Raw genomic sequence first — 19,440 nt, 5'->3', positions numbered from 1 at the left:
GTTGTTGGATTTCGGAATGTGGGTTTAAGTAAGGGAAAAACTTGAAATCAGATTCAAATACCTGTGTTAATTTCAAAGTGGCAGTCACTTCCTTTGGTAGTAACCAGATGCAACTTTCTGGGTCTTCTAATGAAGTGCTTCATAACACCTTGCACAAAGTATCCTCAAGTGCTTTAGACTCTGCAGACATTACAGACCTGTTTTTCTACTTCTTTGCCCTTAGTGCAGTTATTAGCATCTGAGGAAATAGGTTATGAAGTGACACTTCTCTGATGTGGTATCTGATCTGGCATTGAACCGGGACAGCAGGATTTGATGCATGGCCCAGGCCCCCAGTGCTGGGCTCAGCCACACACCAAGGAGGTGGTTTTGCAAACTGGGACAACTGCCCCATGGACAGTGAGCAAGTGACAGCACAAGGGGTTTGGACAGGACCTCCAGGGGCCGCCTGGCTCTGCTCTGCTCTCAACCACAGCCAAGTCCATGTCTGGAGACTTCAGCTGAAGCATGTACCATCTCTCAAGCCATCTATTTCAATCTTTTAATGTTTAGAGATGGCAATCTAAATTGTCCTGGTTACAGCTCAGGCCTCCTTACTTCCCATCATTCCTGTCACACTGAGGGAAATGGATTATTCTCTTGCTCCTCACAGCCACACTTAACACTCCTACCACATCCCCTTTTTGTTTTCTTTGGCTAAATAGGTTAAACTTGCCCAGTATTTCCTCACAAATCATGTTTTCCAGGCCTCCAGCCCCATGGAAAAGGCTGTCCTCTCCATGTGAGACCCATCTTTCTCCAAGGACGGTGCCCAAGCTGGATGCAATACCAGTGGTAAGCCCCAGGATCTGTTTTGCTGTTGCCTGCGCAGACACCCGGTGTATTGTACACAGTAATTTCCTGGCTCGCACACAGCCGATGTTCCACCTTTTCCCATCTCCCCGCTGGTGGGTAAAGGGCTGGATGCCAAGGTGCTGACCGCCAGCGCCCCAGCGGTCCCGCCAGCCCGGGCGGCCCGAACTGACGGCAGCTCCAGGGCTGCCAGGGCAGCCCCAAGCACGCAGCACTGCCCGGAGACCCGCGGACACCTCCGGTACCGGGTCCTGGCCCGCTCCTGCCCCTCACATTGGGCGGCGGGCGGGTGGGCAAGGTGCTGGCGATGCGCTACCCGGCGCGGGCGGCGCATGCGCGGCTGGCGGGGCCGGGCTGCGGAGGGGGGGGTAGGAGCGCGGCGGCGGGAGGGCAGGCGCTCGGGCGGGCGGCCGCTGGCGGCGGGATGCGATGACGTCACCGCGGCGGGACGCGCGCGGGCGGGACGGCGCGGCGCGGCGGAGAGCGTGAGTGGCCGCTCCGCGCGCCCCGGCGCGGGGGAGGGGCGCGGCGGCGGGGCAGGGCGGTGCGGGTCTGGCGGAGGGGCAAGATGGCGGCGGGCCAGCCCTCCCCCTCCTCCGCCCTGAGGAGACCCCAAGGGGGGGCTGCGGGCCCTTGGTCTGCCCGGCTCCCCTGTGGCAGAGAGCGGGGCTGGCGGGTGCGGGTTAGGCCTTGCGTGTGGGGGAGCTTGGCCGGCGCCTCAGCCTCGCTGCGGAGGGGCCGGTCCCGCCCCAGTAAGTGTTCCCCTGTCAGTGCTGCAGAGGTCTGCCGTCTGTGAGGAAACTTGGAGCTGCGCGGTCTGAGGGAGACTCCGCACCTTGCACACCTCGTTGTTACATGGAAGCCACCTCCAGGACTGTGGCGTCTAAGCTGTGTGTGTGGAAGGGAGAGCACGCATGCTGAGAAAGCTCCCGTAAACTTAAAACCACCAGGAGGTGTAAAAGCATTTGCATTTGGGAAACTACTGATCGTGTTCCTGCCCTAAACCAGCGGTCTTGCTTTCCTTGTCGGATTCGAAATCATTATTAGAAGAGCTGACAGGACAGGAGGTGTTGCAGTGCACTCAGGGGCTGCCTTCTCTACACGGTCTTCTAAATGCAAATTTCTATTTCTTATTTCTAAATTATTGCCAAATCCACTGCGGTGCCGGGGAAATACTTGGGCCCTCAGGTGTTTTCCCTCAAATTAGTAGGGAAATACTTGGGTCCTCTGTTTTTTATTCCTCAAATTATTAGGGAAATCCTTGGGCCCTCAGACTTTTTCCCTCAAATTCTTCGGGAAGTACTTGGGCTCTCAGGGTTTTTTTCCTCAAATAAATATGTCACTTTGAGGAGTTTTTATTGCACCTTGATTATAACCACGTCAATGCAGTGAGGAAAGGCAGTTTTCTAAGATACCTCGGTGTTCGAAGGCTCCTCAGGCCAGGCCTATGCTGATGTCTGAAGCAATGCTCAAATACAGCCTTTGTTTTCAGGCAGGTGCAGAATGTTGAAGTTTTCCCAAGGTCAGTTGGTTGTCTTAAAGCGTAGAAGCAATTGCAAATCTTAACGACTGCCTGTTTGTTGACTGTTTTGGCTAGTTACTTTAAGAAAAATCAGCAATGATTCAGTAGAAGGTGTAATATGAGAACAAGTGAGCAGCCCACTTAAAGCGGTGTCATTAATGATAAAGACCCACAAAATAGGATTTTGGGTCTGGTTAATCTTGTTCAGTTACTTAGTTTCTGATAACTTAGAAGTGTCTAATTTTTGGTTAGTGGCCAGTTCTTCAGAAGGATATGAACTGTTACAGGAGAGTGTTTGCACTCTAACCAGGAGTTGCCTAGAATTTATTTCAACCTTGTGGTCAAGGGTTTAGTTTTCTGTCAGAATTGTTATCCCTTTTCTGGGAATTCTTGATAACCTTATAAATATTTAGTCCCATGCACTTCTGCATTTGTGATAATGGTTCTCTGGTTCTGGACCGGATAAAACTACTTGCTTTCTTAGAGCTGACTTCTACAGGAGCCCTTGCATCTTTTTTAATTGAGAACAGAAGTTTTCCATTTTATTTTGCTTTACCTCTGTTTGTACTGATTTCTTAATATGTCTGTGATTCATTTTTCTTTTTGAACTAATAACCAACTTGCCCAGTCCTCTATCACAGGATAGATTGTTCCGCTTGCCTTTCACTGTTCTAGAGCTGCCCATGCAATGATTTGTTTAAAACTTTTAATGTCCTTTGGACTGTTTACTGTCTTACTACATACACATTTACATTTTTCTGTAGACCTCATAGCAGCCTTCCAGTATCTGAAGGGGGTCTATAGGGATGCTGGGGAGGGACTCTTCATTAGGGACTGTAGTGGCAGGACAAGGGTTAACGGCTTAAAACTGAAACAGGAGAAGTTTAGGTTAGATATAAGGAGGAAATTCTTTCCTGTGAGGGTGGTGAGGCACTGGAATGGGTTGCCCAAAGAAGTTGTGAATGCTCCATCCCTGGCGGTGTTCAAGGCCAGGTTGGACAGAGCCTTGGGTGAACTGGTTTAATGTGAGGTCTCCCTGTCCATGGCAGGGGGATTGGAACTGAATGATCTTAAGGTCCTTTCCAACCTGAACTATTCTATGATTGTCATTCTGTTTTCTTCTTGGGCCCTTGGCTACTTTTAACAAGGAGCCATGAAAACACTTTACAAATACAGTTATCATCTGAAAACCTTACTTTGTTCATCTGATGTCCCTGACATAAATGCTGCTTAAAAGCTTAAATTAATTTTAGAATTGGTTTAAGTGAAACTAATGGATTGCATTTGTTTTGACACAGGTATGAAAACTCAATGGGGTCGTCTAAAAATGTAATAAATGAGCCTGTTGATGTGGAGGAAGGCTATAATATGATGGTAAGACAAATATCTGCCATTTAAGGCTAAACAAATTTCTAGTCACTCCTTTTGCCTAACAGATATTGTATCAAGAGCACTTTGAAGAAGGTAACTTCTTTGGATGGGTAAGTAGCAAATATGAGGTTTTCAGGTTGAGGAAGTGGTCAAAATCCTATGTATCAGAATCACTCATACGAAGGAGTGTATTAAAGCTTGCTCTTGTCAAATTAAAAGACATATGTTGATACCCACCATGGTCTTTGGCGCAATAGTTTATGCTTCTCTGAGTCTGTGTACTTCATTACTGCTGACTGTCCTGTTAAGGCTTACTTTAAGGGGTTGAGGTTTTATTTTGACTGCTGTCTAAGTTATGGAGACTAGAACTTTCAGGCTGTAGTTTCATGGTACAAAGTACTTGTAAATGTCATGTTGAGGTACTTCTGCTTTCCTTATAAGCCTTTCTGGCTTGTAAGAAAACAAAAGTAATTTAAAAAGTCAGTTTAGTGTGGACTAATGCAAAGTTTTACATTTATGTGGGAGTAATGATCTCCAGAAATAAGGGCGGAAAACAGCTTCTTGGCAGCAGCTGTGCATAAAGGAACCTTGGGATTACAAAAAGGCATATGTGCAACAAAAGAAATTTTGCTTTTGTATTAAGAGGAGTTGGGTCTGCTCTGGACAGGGGAATGTGGGCTTAAGGACTGGACTAGACTTGCAGAGGTCTCTTTCAGGCTTTGTTATTCTGTGTAAGTCATGCTAGCTTATATGTGATATATCATGGTGTAGTTTATGGTTGTATCCTAAGTGGTGTACAGGTAATACCATATTGCAAAAAAAGTCCCTGTGCATGATTTTGAGATTATTAAATGAAAGTATCATCTTTAAGATGTGAATAACTTGTCTGCAGTGTTCTGCATTGATAAAGTCTCCACTGAAGTATTTGTATCTGCTTTTGAATGTTGTATTTCAAAGACAGATGGGAATCAGTTGGAGACAATCTGGAAGAGAAAACTGTAAGTGCTCAGATTCAGAAAACTTGAAATCTGAGCCATGGGAAACATGAGAAAAAAGATTAAAGGAATAGGGATAGTAAGCCTGGAAGATAGGAAAGTCAGTTAAGGGTGCAGTGGAACATAACAGCTTGAAAAATACCAAATTAAAATGACTGAGTGATTTTCAAGTCCTCTGTGTATGGCAAGACTGTGTGGGCTTATGCTGTAGGAAAACCATAGTTAAGTATTACATAGGTTGTGCCAAGTGAACACTGGCTGCTGGGGGAGGATTTGAAAGAAAGGCTGCAATACATAAGAAATGATTTGTTTATTTGCTTATTTCATTTTTAGCAGTTGGGAATGCCATAGATCAGTTTTATTTCCAGCTAAGGTGTTTGGGTCTGTTTTGAGAATGCAAGAATAAATTGATGCAAAATGCAGGCTGAACGTTCTGCTTTTGGTTTCAGACAGACACATTTCAGGGGCGATTAATTTAAAATGATTTGACTGTGTTCTCAAGTCAGCAACCGCAAGTATTTATACTGGGAGTCTGTACTGTAGTTTAAAGGGATTTTAAGCAGTTATGTCACATTCGTGGATGTTTAAGTCTTAGATTGATGACGGAAAGTGTATCATTAAGCAACAAGTGATTAAAACCCAAACCAAACTTGATGCAGCAGAAATGGTTGCTCCTACTAAAAATTCCTATTGAAATAGGCAATTAATTATATAGAATTAGGATAGACTAGAACCAATATAGCAGAAATCCTGGTTGTGTGCCTTCCTTAGGTTTCTTTGGGCCAAAAAATACATAATTTGCTTTATTTATTTCATCAGGTTTTCCAAAAGTTCACTTACATAGCAGTGCTGGTTTTAACTTTGTTTTCCTTGTATTACATGGTGATATCCCAGGGTAGCTCTGTGGAGCACTAGATGGCACACTGTGGCTTTGAAACAAGCAATTGAGGACATCTGCATGAGAGAAACCCAAGTTAAACACTGTTAGATAAGCACTGAAGTAAAAGCAGTTTCTCATTTGTGTTTCTCATTTGCATTTCCTCTCACCTTAATGGAGTATAGCCACTGCTCTGCTATATTCATTTTTAGTGTATTTTTTTCTAAAGATGTATTATGAAAGAAAGTGGTTGCAGGCTTGAGTCATATGATGGTAAAAATAAAAAGAGGAAAAAAGGCATGTTCTGATTAGTGCTATAGGAAATCAGTCTGTTGGTGCCTAAAATAATGTTTAGATTTATGTAACTTCTTTGGGGTTGTCAGTATTTAAAGAGAACTTGGTCAGCAGTTTTGTGCTATCATGGTACATGAATTTAACATTAGAGTGTGTAGTTTGGCTTTGTTTCAGATTATTTTCAGAGGAATAACTTGATACGCTGTAGAAGAGGCAAGATTTTATCTAACTGACATCTGTCAGTGGATACAAGTATTTCTTATATATTTGGTTTCAGATGTCTTTTGATGGTGTATTTTGCAAGTGCAAAGAAGCATGTTCATTAGGTAAATGAAATTCATCCTCAGTGCCTCCCTGCTTTTGAACAGCTGCAGCTTTCTAATAGTAACAGCTAACTTTAGTAGGCAGAAAATACTTTTTAGGTTCTTGTCTTCCCTGAAAGCGAGGTGGGTTTTTTATGCATGTTTCAGGTGGTTCTGATAAATCTTGTGCCTTTCTCCATGCTCTCCCAGTCAGCCAACACTTGTATTTTGGTCTCGTGCAGCTTTTATCTTGAATAATTAGTTTAACACAAGGTATTGAAAGCATTTGAGATGTGTACTGTGATGTCACCGGTGAAGCAGCATTGACAATCAGTTGAATGAAGGTTGTAAATGTGTGATGCAGACATACCCGTACTGAGGGCTGGGTAGTAACTATCATATCATGTTGAAGAGTCAGTCTGCTTGTTGTGCAGAAGAATGATTATGAAAATGAATATGTACAGCTGGTTTAAATATTTGAGGAATACTCAGTACCTGTGCAGCCCAGTTTGAATGGTTTAACCACATACTGGGTGAAATTAATATATATAGCCAAGACCTTGTATATATACTTTTCTCATCCCTGTCTTTCTTGTTTTCAGGCTTCTTTCCAACGCTCTAATAGCCATGACAAAGTGAGAAAAATAGTTGCAGAAGAGGGACGTACTGCAAGGAACTTAATTGCATGGAGTGTTCCACTGGAAAACAAAGAAGATGATGGTATGTATTAACAGTCTTATGCAAGGTTTATCCACTTCCATCCCTTTGTCCACTGGAGATGCTCACCTGGAAGCATGTTTCTTACATAGGATTTCTCTATTAAAAACCCAAATGGTTATGTTTAGTGTACATAGTATAATTTTAAAGCTTTTTTCCCAAATCCACCCTGCACTTGACAGGTCACTTTATAAAAACTTCACAATGACAGATTAAAAACTAGTTTCATTTTGTCTTTAAACATCTAGGTCTGCTCTCTTTTGCTGATACTATCAAGATATTTGTGCAATATAATAATGTTGTCTTAAACTGATCTCTTGTAATTTAGGAATGCAGAAATGCAGGGGTAGAACAATAGAGCAAGTTGTTCTCTACACTCTAAAACAAGTTTAGAAGTTTCTTTTGGTATCGCTTCAGTCTTCTATAAACATCTGTGAAGAACCTTGAAGGAAGAGGGTATGTGGGGACAGTTTTCCGTAATGCAAGTCCTCAGAACAGTTTTGTTACTGTGGTAATAGTCTCTTGTGGTATGATGACTTCAGGAGCCAGGAACTGACTTTAATTTTTATACTGCTCAAGCTGTTCCAGATGTCAGAATGCTGCTTTTGAGAACTTCATCTCAAGTATTTTTATAGCTCATGCGTCCTGTGCAGGTGCTGCTGCTTTTGAGGCTTAGGCAGGAGTGTCTAAAGTGAAATGTTTTTTGCTGTGAAGGTGGTTGAACACTGGAAGAAGTTTCCTAGAGAAACTGGGGGCAGTCTTTGTCCTTGGAGATGCTCAAAGCCTGACTGGACATGGTCCTGGGCAGCCTGCTCTAGCTGACCCTGTGTTCAGCAGGGAGGTCAGTCTAGCTGATCATCTAGAGGTTCCTTCCAACCTCAGCTATTCTGTGATTCTGCCAGTGGAAAAGATATTTGTATAAAACATAGTATCTAAGTTACAAGATAATTAACCCTATGTCTGAAGCAAACAAACACAAAGTTTAAGCTGTCTTTGGCTCGCTTTATATCTTAAGATATATTTGTGATTGTTTTTCTTTTTAAAGCTGGAAAGGTTAAAGTCACAGAAGACAGCCGGTTGCTGAAAACCCGTGTAGATGTTTGTCTGTGGACGTTTGTGTAGGTTTCATTAAGGAAATTGCATTCAATTCAGAAGGCATAGCTGTACCTCTTTTGAGCAGTGACAACAGAATGACACTTCACTTAGTTTGTCAGCTAAGCATCCTAAACATTTGCAAACTGGCTTCAGGTTCTGACCCTTTTACTTCAGCATTGTCCCAGTTATCTTAGTAGATATTTTATAGCAACATTTTTAGTACCACTAACTGGTCAGCAGAAAACCATGCACTCTGAATCTTTGTTAGCTACATGGACAAGGAGAAAATGGAAATGATTTAAGACTTGAGCATAATGTGACTACGTAGAATGCATAGCTTCCGGCTGCATCGTATGCAACAGCTACTCAGTTTATTATCATGGCTATATGTTTTCTTCAAGTGGGCCAGTTCTTTGTTCATGTGGAATCTTCATTTCTGTCTGTCTCCAGAAGATGCATTTGTTTAGTTGCTGGCCTCACGTCTGCCTGTGTTCCTGAATATGTTAAATCCAGTAATACTATTGGACTAGACACATGTCATTTAAGCAGAATAGAATTAGGAGCCCAAAGTATTTCTGGGTTCTGAATTACACTTTTGGGGGAAGGAGGTAATAGGAGTATATGCAAAAGGAACATGGAGCGTATTTCTACCAGGTTTTACCTACATGAGTTGATTCAGTTTCTGTTTAATACTACCTTCCTTGTCATATTCTTTTAGAAACTTCCAAGTAGGACTTCTTCTTTAAAACTGAGTTTGTGTGAGTTGTAGATGAATGTTTGCTCTAACATTTTCTTCCAAAACATAATGAACATAGAAGTATGTTCATTTCCTTCTTTTAGTTGTAGCAATACCGTGGTGATTTTTAAACTTCGTCACTGGTGCTTTGTTTTTAAAATCCCTTCATTAAATCATAGGCTGATGGTTTTGCACAATACAAAGGATTGGCTGATAACTGCCTGATGGAAAATTTCCCTGTGGAAAGGAGCTTGTGGCTAATCAAAGTCTGGCAGAGCCAAATCCTTTATCTCTTAACCCTTGTCTTGGCATAGAGGGTATGTATATCAATATCAGTGAGCTCTGATTCATTTTATGCTGATCTTTCAATATGGATTTTGTCCCTGAGGAATGATACAGCAATATTATGAATTAGAACAGTTCCAACTTGAGGGGTTGTGTAAATCAGGCCAAAAGTTCAGGTTGCCGGGAGCCAATCCTGCAGCTCTTCTGTACAGAGCAGAATTTAGTCTTTGGGCAGTTTCTTCTGCTCGTAATGTTCTGAGGCATTCATTGCTTTGGCAGTAACAGGCTGTGAATTAACATTTCCTATTAGATGCTGTTCTTCATTAGGAGATTTATTTTTTCCCCTGCAGAAATAGTGAGGGTATGGACATTAGCTATTGCTGATGGTAATGTTATAGAGGGTTGACAAATTAAAAAACAAATGGATTGGCTTTTGAGTTTGTATCCTTTGTTTTTCTGTGTCCTTTAAAAATGGTGTGCTCTGTGTGCTCCTTCTTACCCATTCAACTGTTCCTCTGAAAGTGTGTGTATTTTATGTAGAGGACATGGGTAAAAGAGCAATAATGAAAATAATTATAATCAAAACCACATAATTACTTAATAGAAAAATATGTAGGTCCTGTCAACACGAAATATTGTGTTAGGAGAGAGGTTTCTGGAATGGTGGGTGGCATTTCTGTTTTGGAGCAGCATGCGCCCTTGCTGTGTCAGATCTGAAATTCTAGTTATGAATACAGATCAACGACATGAGAAAATCCAAAATGTGGTAACTGTTAACACATTCCAGCTATTGAAATGGAAATCCTCCTTCACAGAATTCAGTAACATGCAGCAGATTTGGTTGGGTAACTAATGAACAGTGCAGTTGATTTTGTGTCCTAGGAGGCGAGTCTTAAAACTGTGAAAGATTCACTGGTCTGATAGTCTGTCTCCAGAATTAAATTTGCATTCCAAACCTGTGGCCACCAATCACTTGATGCAGTCACTTGGATCTTGCCCACCTTGGAAAGCTGTGGTTGTTCTAATAGAGGACTTCAGATTTTTTTCCTTCGTGATTATTTTCTATGCCTAGCATGGAATTTGAGGCGCTGCATGCAAATAAGCACTACCCACAGATTTTATCACAAAATCTTAAGATACAATACTAGCAACAGCTCAAATATGGCAGAGGCTTGACATTAAGTGTTAATACAAGATAAAGGTACCTTCAGAACTTTGAATGTGTGAAAAAATTGGAAAATCTTATATTTGTAACTGTTCCCTTCTTATTCCCTATTTATTTAATATCATTTGGGCTCTCGCTATACAGAATTCATTTGTAGATTAAGCATTTCAGGGTAAGGAAACATATTTCATTGGTGAGGGGCATCTGGCACTTTGGGGAGCCTGCAGTGTAATCCACTGCTTTAGCAAGAGCCTGATGGACTCACTAGGTTAATGATGTAGTAATTTTCATCGTGTTTTGCAGTAGGTGATGAAAGTCATGAAACTTGGCTCTCTTTGGCCATGTAAGAAAGTTGTAATTGTTGTGTATGAAAACGTGGTGTGTCGGCCCTAGCAGCACTGGGTGTGGTTGTAACTGGTGGGATACAACATGAAGGGAAGGGTATTCTTTAAAGCTCGTAAATTTCAAACTTTGAATTTCACTGCAGTGAGTGGGGACCCAGTCTGGTGCTGGTAGGTGAATACAGGCCATTATATTCTGGATGTGACATTGATTTGGAAAATTATTTTGTGCAAAATATATTGCTGTAATTCAATCAGGAGGTGGAAAAACGAGGGGAATTTTGGTTATATCCATGCTTGAAAGCAGTCATTTCTCCATATCCGTAGCATTGTCTGGTTAGAAAAACAGAAACTACTACCTCTGTACAAACCTTTAAAGAGATACGGTTTATAATAATAATAAAAACTTCAATATGCTTCCTTAGTTAAGAGGTCATAAATAATCAGTCTCATCTGGTTGTTCTCTCCAGGCAGATGCCTCTGCCATACTTTAAATGAGGTTCAGGCAACCAGGTCTTACCCAGTCCTTGGATTTGTCAAAATATTTCTTAAGATGGACAACTGCACCAGCTGGGCTGGCAAGATAGCTTCTGGAGTGGTTGTATAAAGATAGCTGGACTGGTTGTAGGCAGCAGTGGCACTGTAATGTATCTGACTGCCTCACAGGCTTTATAGATCACGTCGAAAAAGAGGTGACAGAGTGGGTCTCTCACGCTGTGTATAAGGGCTGGAGGAAAACAACAGAATGCTTACCCAGTTGTGTCCTCAGATTCACTCAAGGAGAGGAAATATGACTGAGAATTGTCATTCCTGCTGAAACAACAAAGCAGTTGATTGCTGCCACAGTGAGAACAGAAATGAGGGCTGCTCTGAATTACTCAATTTAAAGGCAGTTCTCCCATACCAGTACAACTGTCCAAATGAGAGAGATGAGAGGGGTGATTTTTTGAGATTGCTGCTATAAAAGGTAGCTTTTGAAAACAGTTTATCAGGGCGGATTGGTTATTTTTTTTTTGGAGATATTAGCACCTTAGCTTTTTGTGACAGGAAGTCTTCACAAATCATAAACCCTGTGTGCTTTTTATTTAATTCTCAGACAGAGAGGAAATGGACTTCTAGTGTAAAATACGATTGTAGCTCCCTGAATGCTGCAAAACTTTGCCACCTTATATATTTCACATTGGCAACTTAATAGGTAATGAGATAATCATCTTTGGTCTCTATTGTTCTTTCCTTCAAATTCAGGAAATTCCTACCATGTAGTGCCCTTCATCTGTCACTGAGCTCTTCCACATCTCGTAGCAGCGCTCGTATTGTATAGTTACCTACCAGTAGTCACTGCACATACGCATAACCATTGAGGAGTACTCTTGCCTTGTCACTTCTTGTCAGTATAAAAGGATAAATCAGAAAGGAAGATTTCTTCCAGTAGGCAGGGGCACTTAATCGAAGAAAAAGAATAATAAAGCTTGGAAATGTGGCTGCTGCTGAAATTAAAAGCTTTCTGGCAAATTCACCTAAAAAAATTAGTCCTTGCCATACACTGCTTTCAAGTTTGCAGTACCGCTATCTACATAAGTTTTGTTTTCTGTGAATGTCTGCGTTACGTAGGAAGTGCCTGAAAACTTTCTTTTGTCTCACAAGGGACTTTTTCGAACATTTCTCAGCTCTTACATGATACGTTAGTATTCTGGGGTTTGCAGAATCTAAAGAGACTGCAACTTTTTTGTGTGTTCATCTGCCCTTTTCTAATGTATCCATCTTTGCTTGTAAGCCTTTTTACTGTGCAAGTTTTGAGTGCTGTTGCATTCCAAACCTCATCTTTGCAGAATCTAAATTATGTCAGAAGGGAGACTTTGGTGATTGAAATCTTTCTGTTATCCGAAATCTGACATGGAACTGATCCATAGCTTAAGCTTTTTAGTGAATAGGAAGTTTATATAGACGCAGTAGCTGCATCAGTTTTTTCCCCTGAATGCTGCTAAATTGAGTTCAATATATTAATTTGTACCTGTTGTTTTGGCTAATGTAGCATTTCAGAAATGAATTACCAAGCAAATAAGTTTTAATTCGTTTTCAAATTAAAAGCCTTGTTCCCTGGAATAGCCAGTGATGCAAACCAGCTGTACAAACCAGCTGTACCACTGCTTGATTAAGACAGGTTTACAGCTGCTTTACATAACCAGAGCAGTGTAAAACAGCTGGATTGTGTTAGGGAATTTGGCCTGAGAACTGTTAAAAACTCAACTGGACACTTCTGAAATTCAAGAATGATCTCCATAGTCTAGGAAGGAACCATATTCAAGTAATGCATTTATTTGCTTGGGCTTCATCCAGCTAAAAATCTTGAAACCTTTACTTAGATGCAATCTGTGCTAGAGAGCTCTTTCTATAGTTAGTATTTTGTCTTAACCTGCTTACATATTTGGTAATTAGATCCTGTGATTTTCATGTGCAAGTTACATACTAAGTTGGAGGATTGAAACTTAGAATAAAAAAAATACATATATAATTATATATATAAAATTCTATATAATATATATATATATTTATAAAATTACCCCTGAGCAAATCTCAAAGATTAAATGCAAACATGTTGGGTAGGTCTAGGCTAACAACGAATTTATCTATGCAAAGGTAACTCTTAAATCACTTAAGAAATTGCCACCATGACAACACTGAGACCTGACATTGTCCTTTCTGACTGTGGGAATTTCAACTCCTTTTGGAAGCACAGTTGCTGAAGTCACTTCATATAAGCAGTGAAGGGGAACAGGTACATTTGAGAAGGCATTTCAGACCTTAAGGGGACTGACTCATTCTCAGTGGATGTTTTTCTCTCTTTGGCTACCTAAATGTAAGTGAACTAAATCCATTCCCAAGTTCTGGTTTACCCCATTTTGAAAGCCATTCAAGAGCAGGCTTTTTTTTAAATCTAGGTAGAAAACTCATATCATATTTGACATGTAGATTGTAATGATACAGTTTTCAGAGGCACCGAGCACTTAAAGGCAAGTTTTCCTGCTTTAATGAAGTCTTGCCTTTCTCTCTAATTCTGTCAATTTTCTGTGTGTTTTCTGGCATTTTCCACATTCTGAACTGTGACATATATTTGGAATATATAATTTTACAAACCTCTTAACTCATAAATTGTGCTCATATCAGTACATTGCAGGATGAGGTCTGTGCAGTTTAGAATGCTCTATCCAGTTAGTCGTTTTTCTTGATCCAGACAATTGTTTCTCCCACAGGAAAATCAAAATGGCAAGCTGGTGGGAAGACAAAGAGAGTGACTCAAGGCACACACAAGGCTGCAAAACAGGTATCTGCTCATTTGGAATGAGATTTACTGCGTAAAAATGTTTCGTGATATCAGTGATACATTATTAGCTTAATAATGCATACATAAAACCGCGCATACATTGTATTTTTAAAGCATGCAAGTTTCAAAGTCAAGTATTCAGAAGTTAAAAGATGCCAGAATTTAGGTTATCTTCCTCAGCCTTTACCTATGGCACTTCCTAACCTCTGGATGTCTGTCTGTTTTCTGTTGTGGGAGAGAATTTCAAGTTCAGTAAGGACAGTGTCATGGGGCCAAGCATTTATTTGGTATTTTCATCTAAATAGACATGCTTCATAATCCTAGGGAATACCTTGTGCTGCGGATGTACAGTCAGTCTCTTAAGGAGGCATATCCCCATATGGGTGGCTAAATTGGACACACAGCATCAGCAGATGCGTGGCATAACAGTACTTCCAACTAGGCACATAGTGATTCTGTGCCAGCATTTGTGAAGACAGTTGAATGTTCTCCCTCTGCTCCCATCGCATTTAGCATGTTGGCAGTCCTCTGCATCTGTGCAGCAAAGCAGTACTAGATCAGTCTGTCTGCATATTAACACTAAAAATTGGAACAGATTTGTTGTAGTTAAAGCTGTTAAATTACAACTTAATCCAGAATGAAGATGCTTTCAGACTGGGTGTAAGTAGGAGCAACTTGATTCATTGTCACAGTACTTGCATTGGGTTGAATTGAGCTTGCAATGTTAACAATGTGGTGAGTGGAAATCTTAGTACAAGTAGTTGTCTACAGTGTGAAAACTTCCTTTTGTAACTCATTTGATACTTGCTGACATCTCCTCTGCAGGTCAGCCACAATGTGTCAAGCAAAGGGCTGGCCACATCAGCATTTTCCTAGCGTTAGTACTCATATAGTGGAATGAGGGATTAAAAGCAATTGTCATATGTAATGTCTTGGTAATAGAATTTAACTGTGATGGAATATTGCTGGTGTGATTATTAGTAAAATGTTATTTTCATATCTGGATGCGCATACTTATCAGAAGAAGTAATGCAGAATATGTAATTGGAAAATGTAGCTTTCCAGTGTGCCTAGAGGCAGAATATCTTGTACTATTGTACAGTGTGAATGTTGGGTTATGGATGGCAAAGAAACAAATCTAGTTCTACATAGCTGCTGCCTGTATTTAAGATCAGAAAGGGTGTTTTAAAACCTCAGGCCAGTGGGTGATGTCGTCTTCTTCAGTGAAAAACTTCTGGTTGACAAAAATCTGAGTAAGTTGAAAAAAATGTGTGTTGCACAGAAACCCAACCCCTTCCCTGCTTGTGTTTGTTGTTTTCCATTTGATCTTGTTTTCTCAGAGCACTACCGTAGACTGTAAATTAACAGCAGCAGCAGCTGGAGATAAAAACTTTGACAAAAGCCCAACAAAAACAAGACAGCCTCGAAAAGTTGATCTGCGAGCTCGATACTGGGCATTTCTCTTCGACAACCTCAGACGGGCAGTTGATGAAATCTATGTTACATGTGAATCGGATCAGAGTGTAGTAGAATGCAAGGTAAGTCTTCAGCTGTTCTTTGCCTGCTGTCACATGGCTCTTAAAGTGCTTTTTGTACGTTACAAAAATCCGAACAAGGAATTTGAGCTTCAGAAATGTGTTATTTTGTGATTTGTATGTAGTAAAAGCTTGTAAATAGGAAAAGAGATGGCATGTTCTAATTCAAGAGGGTACTTTCAGCTCGGGTGGTGACCAATTTTTGAAGTGTATAAGACGTACATAATGTTATTAGATCTCAGTATTTTTATGAAATCAGGTTCTGCTTATTGAGTTCTGATTCTGTTAATTTTCTGACTAAACATTTATTTTTTTCCCTGTGATATTCTTTACTGTAGGTGGCACTGTTGTGATTCAGCCTTTTTCACATTCCTTTGCTGCGTTTTAAGTGGCTTTACTATACATTGCTCCCTTTTTGCAGCTACAGTTTTCTCTCTTCTAATTCTCCCTGTGTTGTTCAGAAAGTGTTTGGTGTTTGAGCATGAACAGTGTCTGGTTGGGATGTCACTGTAAGGTGTGCTGCCTTTGAATAACCCGTGTTTGTAATAGCTGGTGCATCTCTTAGGTTGTATGATGATTTTGTAGTAGATCTATAGAAAAATTACTGTCACTGAATCCAAATCACTCATTTTTTAGAAATGGAGTTTATCACAGTTAAGAGAAGACAGAAGAATGTGTTCAAAAAGCAGTGTGAAATACATGACTTCTATTTTCATGTTAAACATGGCTGAAAATTCAGCACACTCTGGAAATGATTATCTAATCACTGTAAAAAATTACATATATCAATTTAAGTCAACTTTTTTCTTATCGTATGCATCTCCTTCTCTGCTGTAATCAGACACGGCCAAATTGACTTTGAGATTAGCGTACAAATACAGTTCATTGAAAGCAGGTTTGAGAACTGAACAGTAGCTAGAGGCTTCCAAATTGCTGGTTGGTCTAACACAATCTAACATTCTGTTCCTGAACTGTCTTCCTGCTCAGGAAACCTCTCCAGAGAGATTTTCAGTTTAAGAAAATCAGTCAGCCTTGTATTGTAATTAGATTAGCATTTTAAACTCTGGTGGCTGGAAGAACAGAGGTGTATTTGTACCATTGTCACATATTTTTGGCCTTAGATATCATTCAGCATTTTAATCATGCTACTTGATCTGTTCTCGAATGGAGATACTGCATAGCCTAAGAGGAAATCATCATTTTAGAACATGTTTGACAATGATGGGTGTAGCTGTGTGTATCACCTTACTTATTTGCAAAACAGAGGTGGAGAAAACGCAAAATGAGTAAACAGAGGAGTCCAGTGACATGTGTTATAAAACTTCTGTAACATTCATGTTGCTTTTACCTTATAAAAGATCTTAGCCCGAAAAAGTGCCTTTCCTGAGTAGTTGGAATTTGCATTTGCACTGTGGTCTTCTTTGGGTGAGATTTTCTCTTAAAAGTTACTGTTACATGATGATTATTACACTTTCAATAAATTACTAAACTTTCTGTCAATTAATCTGTAAAGTATAAAGCTGTTGTATCCTGCAAATTGTTTTTACTATTGATGTTTCACTTCTGTTGATTGTCATTCTTTATTTTGGGGTGGTTGTTGTTGACATGTACAGTCTGGTTTCTACCAGAGGTGAAGCTGTCAGTGTGTTCTATCAAATCACAGCAGAGTATCTTAACTGCTGTGTTTGAAGTGGGTGCTTTACATAACTCTTAAGAGAAAGGCATATAACATTTGTGGTACTGCATACATAGGCTTCAGCCTAGGGAGTGACCAACCTTGTCATTAACATGGAGGTGTGTTTTCATTGTGGATGGGATATTAGTGATAATGAACAAGAGATCCTTGTGGAAACTGCAAGTCTTCCTCATTCTGATCCTGAAAAGCCAGTGCTTGCTGTTGTGCATCAGCTGAAATACCTCATTTTCAGTGCAGCTTTCATATTATGGAATATACAGAAAGTGCTTACTGTGGTACCTCAGCCTTTTAGTTCACAAATTAAAATAATGATCTAGTCTCAGAGTTCAATTGGCAAATGGGATTTATTAAGAAGCAATCATGTGACATTGTTCCAAGAGTTCATATAGCTTAGTAGAAGCTCTGTGTCCTACTTTAAAAATAGTTTAACTCAGTCTCTAGTTTAATCATTACAATTCGGCCATATGGGACTCAGTTCAGGTAAATAATCAGCATGGGCTCATGTAAAACACTTGCTTGTTTTAGTGCCTTGGTTTTGGTACCATTGCTGCCATGTTACTCCCAAGCACCAAGTTTCATGCATTGTATTGACTGTTCTGATTGTGCCTGGTGAGACTTTGCAAGATCCCTGGTCATGCATTTTGCTTGCTATTTGAAAAAGTTAAAGCAATGAACAGAACCTAGATTCCCTCTTTGTGTCAGCTTGGGTGTCCCGTGTTGAAGGAAAGATGTGTGTATCAAAGTTATTCCAGGGGCAGCTCCAACCAGTTGAATGTGTAGGACTGGGAAGATGCAAAGTGCTTTAATGCCTGTAATTGAAGCATATGTAAGTAATGGCATAATATCAGGCATTATATGAATTCTGTGCAGTCTGATGAGGTATCTCCCTCACTCTGCTGTTGTTGGTAGACTCCCTGTAATGTAGCTATGGCATGGCAAAATACTCTTCATTGGCAGGAAAAGCATGTCTGTCGTGTATAATGCTTTTATTAGGATTTTGGACTTTGAAGGCGATGTTTAACACAGTCGTACCATGAGTCTTGTTGGTCCCATGTAGCCATGAGTTTCTGTCATCCTTGCCATAACTTTTAGTATCAGTGGACCAATCTAACATAGTCATGATAGATTTCATGAGTAGGTGGCTAGCTTGGAAGAAGACATGCTGTTAAGTTTCACATTGCGGAACTACTCTATGTTCATTGGACACCAGGGAATTCAGAGAGAGAATAAGAGAACATGAATGTGCTAACTGAGGGAAGAGGGACTGTGTGGGAGGTTGGTTTTTGTTTTGTTGGGTGTTTCCGTGGTGTTTGTTGAGGTTTTTCCTTGCTCTTTGGGCAGGAGGTTTTCAGCTCATTCTTACAGTTTTTCCATTTGTATGTGTTCCAGTACTGGTCTTCTGAATAATTTTAAAATGAAAATTCTGTTCATTACAAGCTAAAGCCCATCTACGAATGGGAATGGATTACCTTCACTTTTATGTTCTTTTCTGCAACCTTTTCATACTACATAGAAAAGTATGTAGTGGTTAAAATGTTCCAGGAGATGCCAACAGACACATTAGCTCGGTTGAAAATGGGTTAATGTGTTTCTGCTATACCTGTAGAATTGGGAGATTTTGGTAAATGAGAATTCCATGTCAACACATTTACTTTTCTAATTCATTTGGCAGAATATCTTGGTAGGTCTTTTCATGAAGTACCATTTTTGTTTTTACTGCTGGATACATGAGGGAAACAAATAAGGAACCAGAGTGGTTAAACTGTTCACCTCTCCTTTGCTGGTGTTTAAGTGGGATTTTAGAAAAAATCATAAATCCTTGTTATCAGAAGCTTCCTTAATTTCAAGTTCTTGACAAATATCTCCTCAGACTCCTGTTTTGGTCAAATGGGCATGTGCTGTTCTATTTAAACAGTTGTATAAAGATTGTCTTACAAGAAGACCTGTGTAAAAATTAAAGCCGACAACTTCTGGCATTTAAAACCTTCAGATTAACCTGCTGTAAAAATGTTGTGTTTTTTCTTAGTTTGTACCTTTTGCTGTCTTGTATTCTTACAAGTTGGTATAGTTTTATTGATCACGTTGTCACTGAAGATAATGTTTGATGCTTCCCAAAGCGGAAAGGGCTCTAGTGGCTGGTTGTGGTTGAAACTGCAGACGAAAGGGTTGTGGTAAGGGTACAAACAGTGGGAATGTGTGTAAGAGGATCAGTGGTTGTGTTTACTTTCAGCTTTGGGCATTGCTGAAGTTAGTATTTTGCTATTGATTTGGAATTGAGAACTCTCAAATCATGTATATAGATACATAGATGCAGCTTTGAGATGTTTTGCCTGTA

The 19,440-nt window shown here is 40.2% G+C and overlaps 1 protein-coding gene across 1 annotated transcript in view; it reads left to right on the top strand.

The window, feature by feature from the left end:
* The first annotated feature begins 1,257 nt into the window (after positions 1-1,257).
* The window catches only part of SCAPER (S-phase cyclin A associated protein in the ER), a 147,067-nt gene continuing 128,884 nt past the window's right edge, over positions 1,258-19,440 (top strand). Inside the window, exons 1-5 of the mRNA XM_061347689.1 lie at positions 1,258-1,337; positions 3,673-3,748; positions 6,816-6,933; positions 13,804-13,874; positions 15,215-15,412. Of these exons, the coding sequence (XP_061203673.1) occupies positions 1,282-1,337; positions 3,673-3,748; positions 6,816-6,933; positions 13,804-13,874; positions 15,215-15,412 (519 nt within the window). The 5' untranslated portion in view covers positions 1,258-1,281. The remainder of the gene's footprint in view (positions 1,338-3,672; positions 3,749-6,815; positions 6,934-13,803; positions 13,875-15,214; positions 15,413-19,440) is intronic.

This window comes from Neopsephotus bourkii, unplaced genomic scaffold (genome assembly GCF_033783945.1).
Source record: "Neopsephotus bourkii isolate Nb327-2 ecotype Australia unplaced genomic scaffold, CSIRO-AGI_Nbou_v1 NB_318, whole genome shotgun sequence".
NCBI lineage: Eukaryota > Metazoa > Chordata > Aves > Psittaciformes > Psittacidae > Neopsephotus > Neopsephotus bourkii.
Note: the sequence above shows the minus strand (reverse complement) of the source record. Positions and strands in the feature narration are given on the sequence as shown.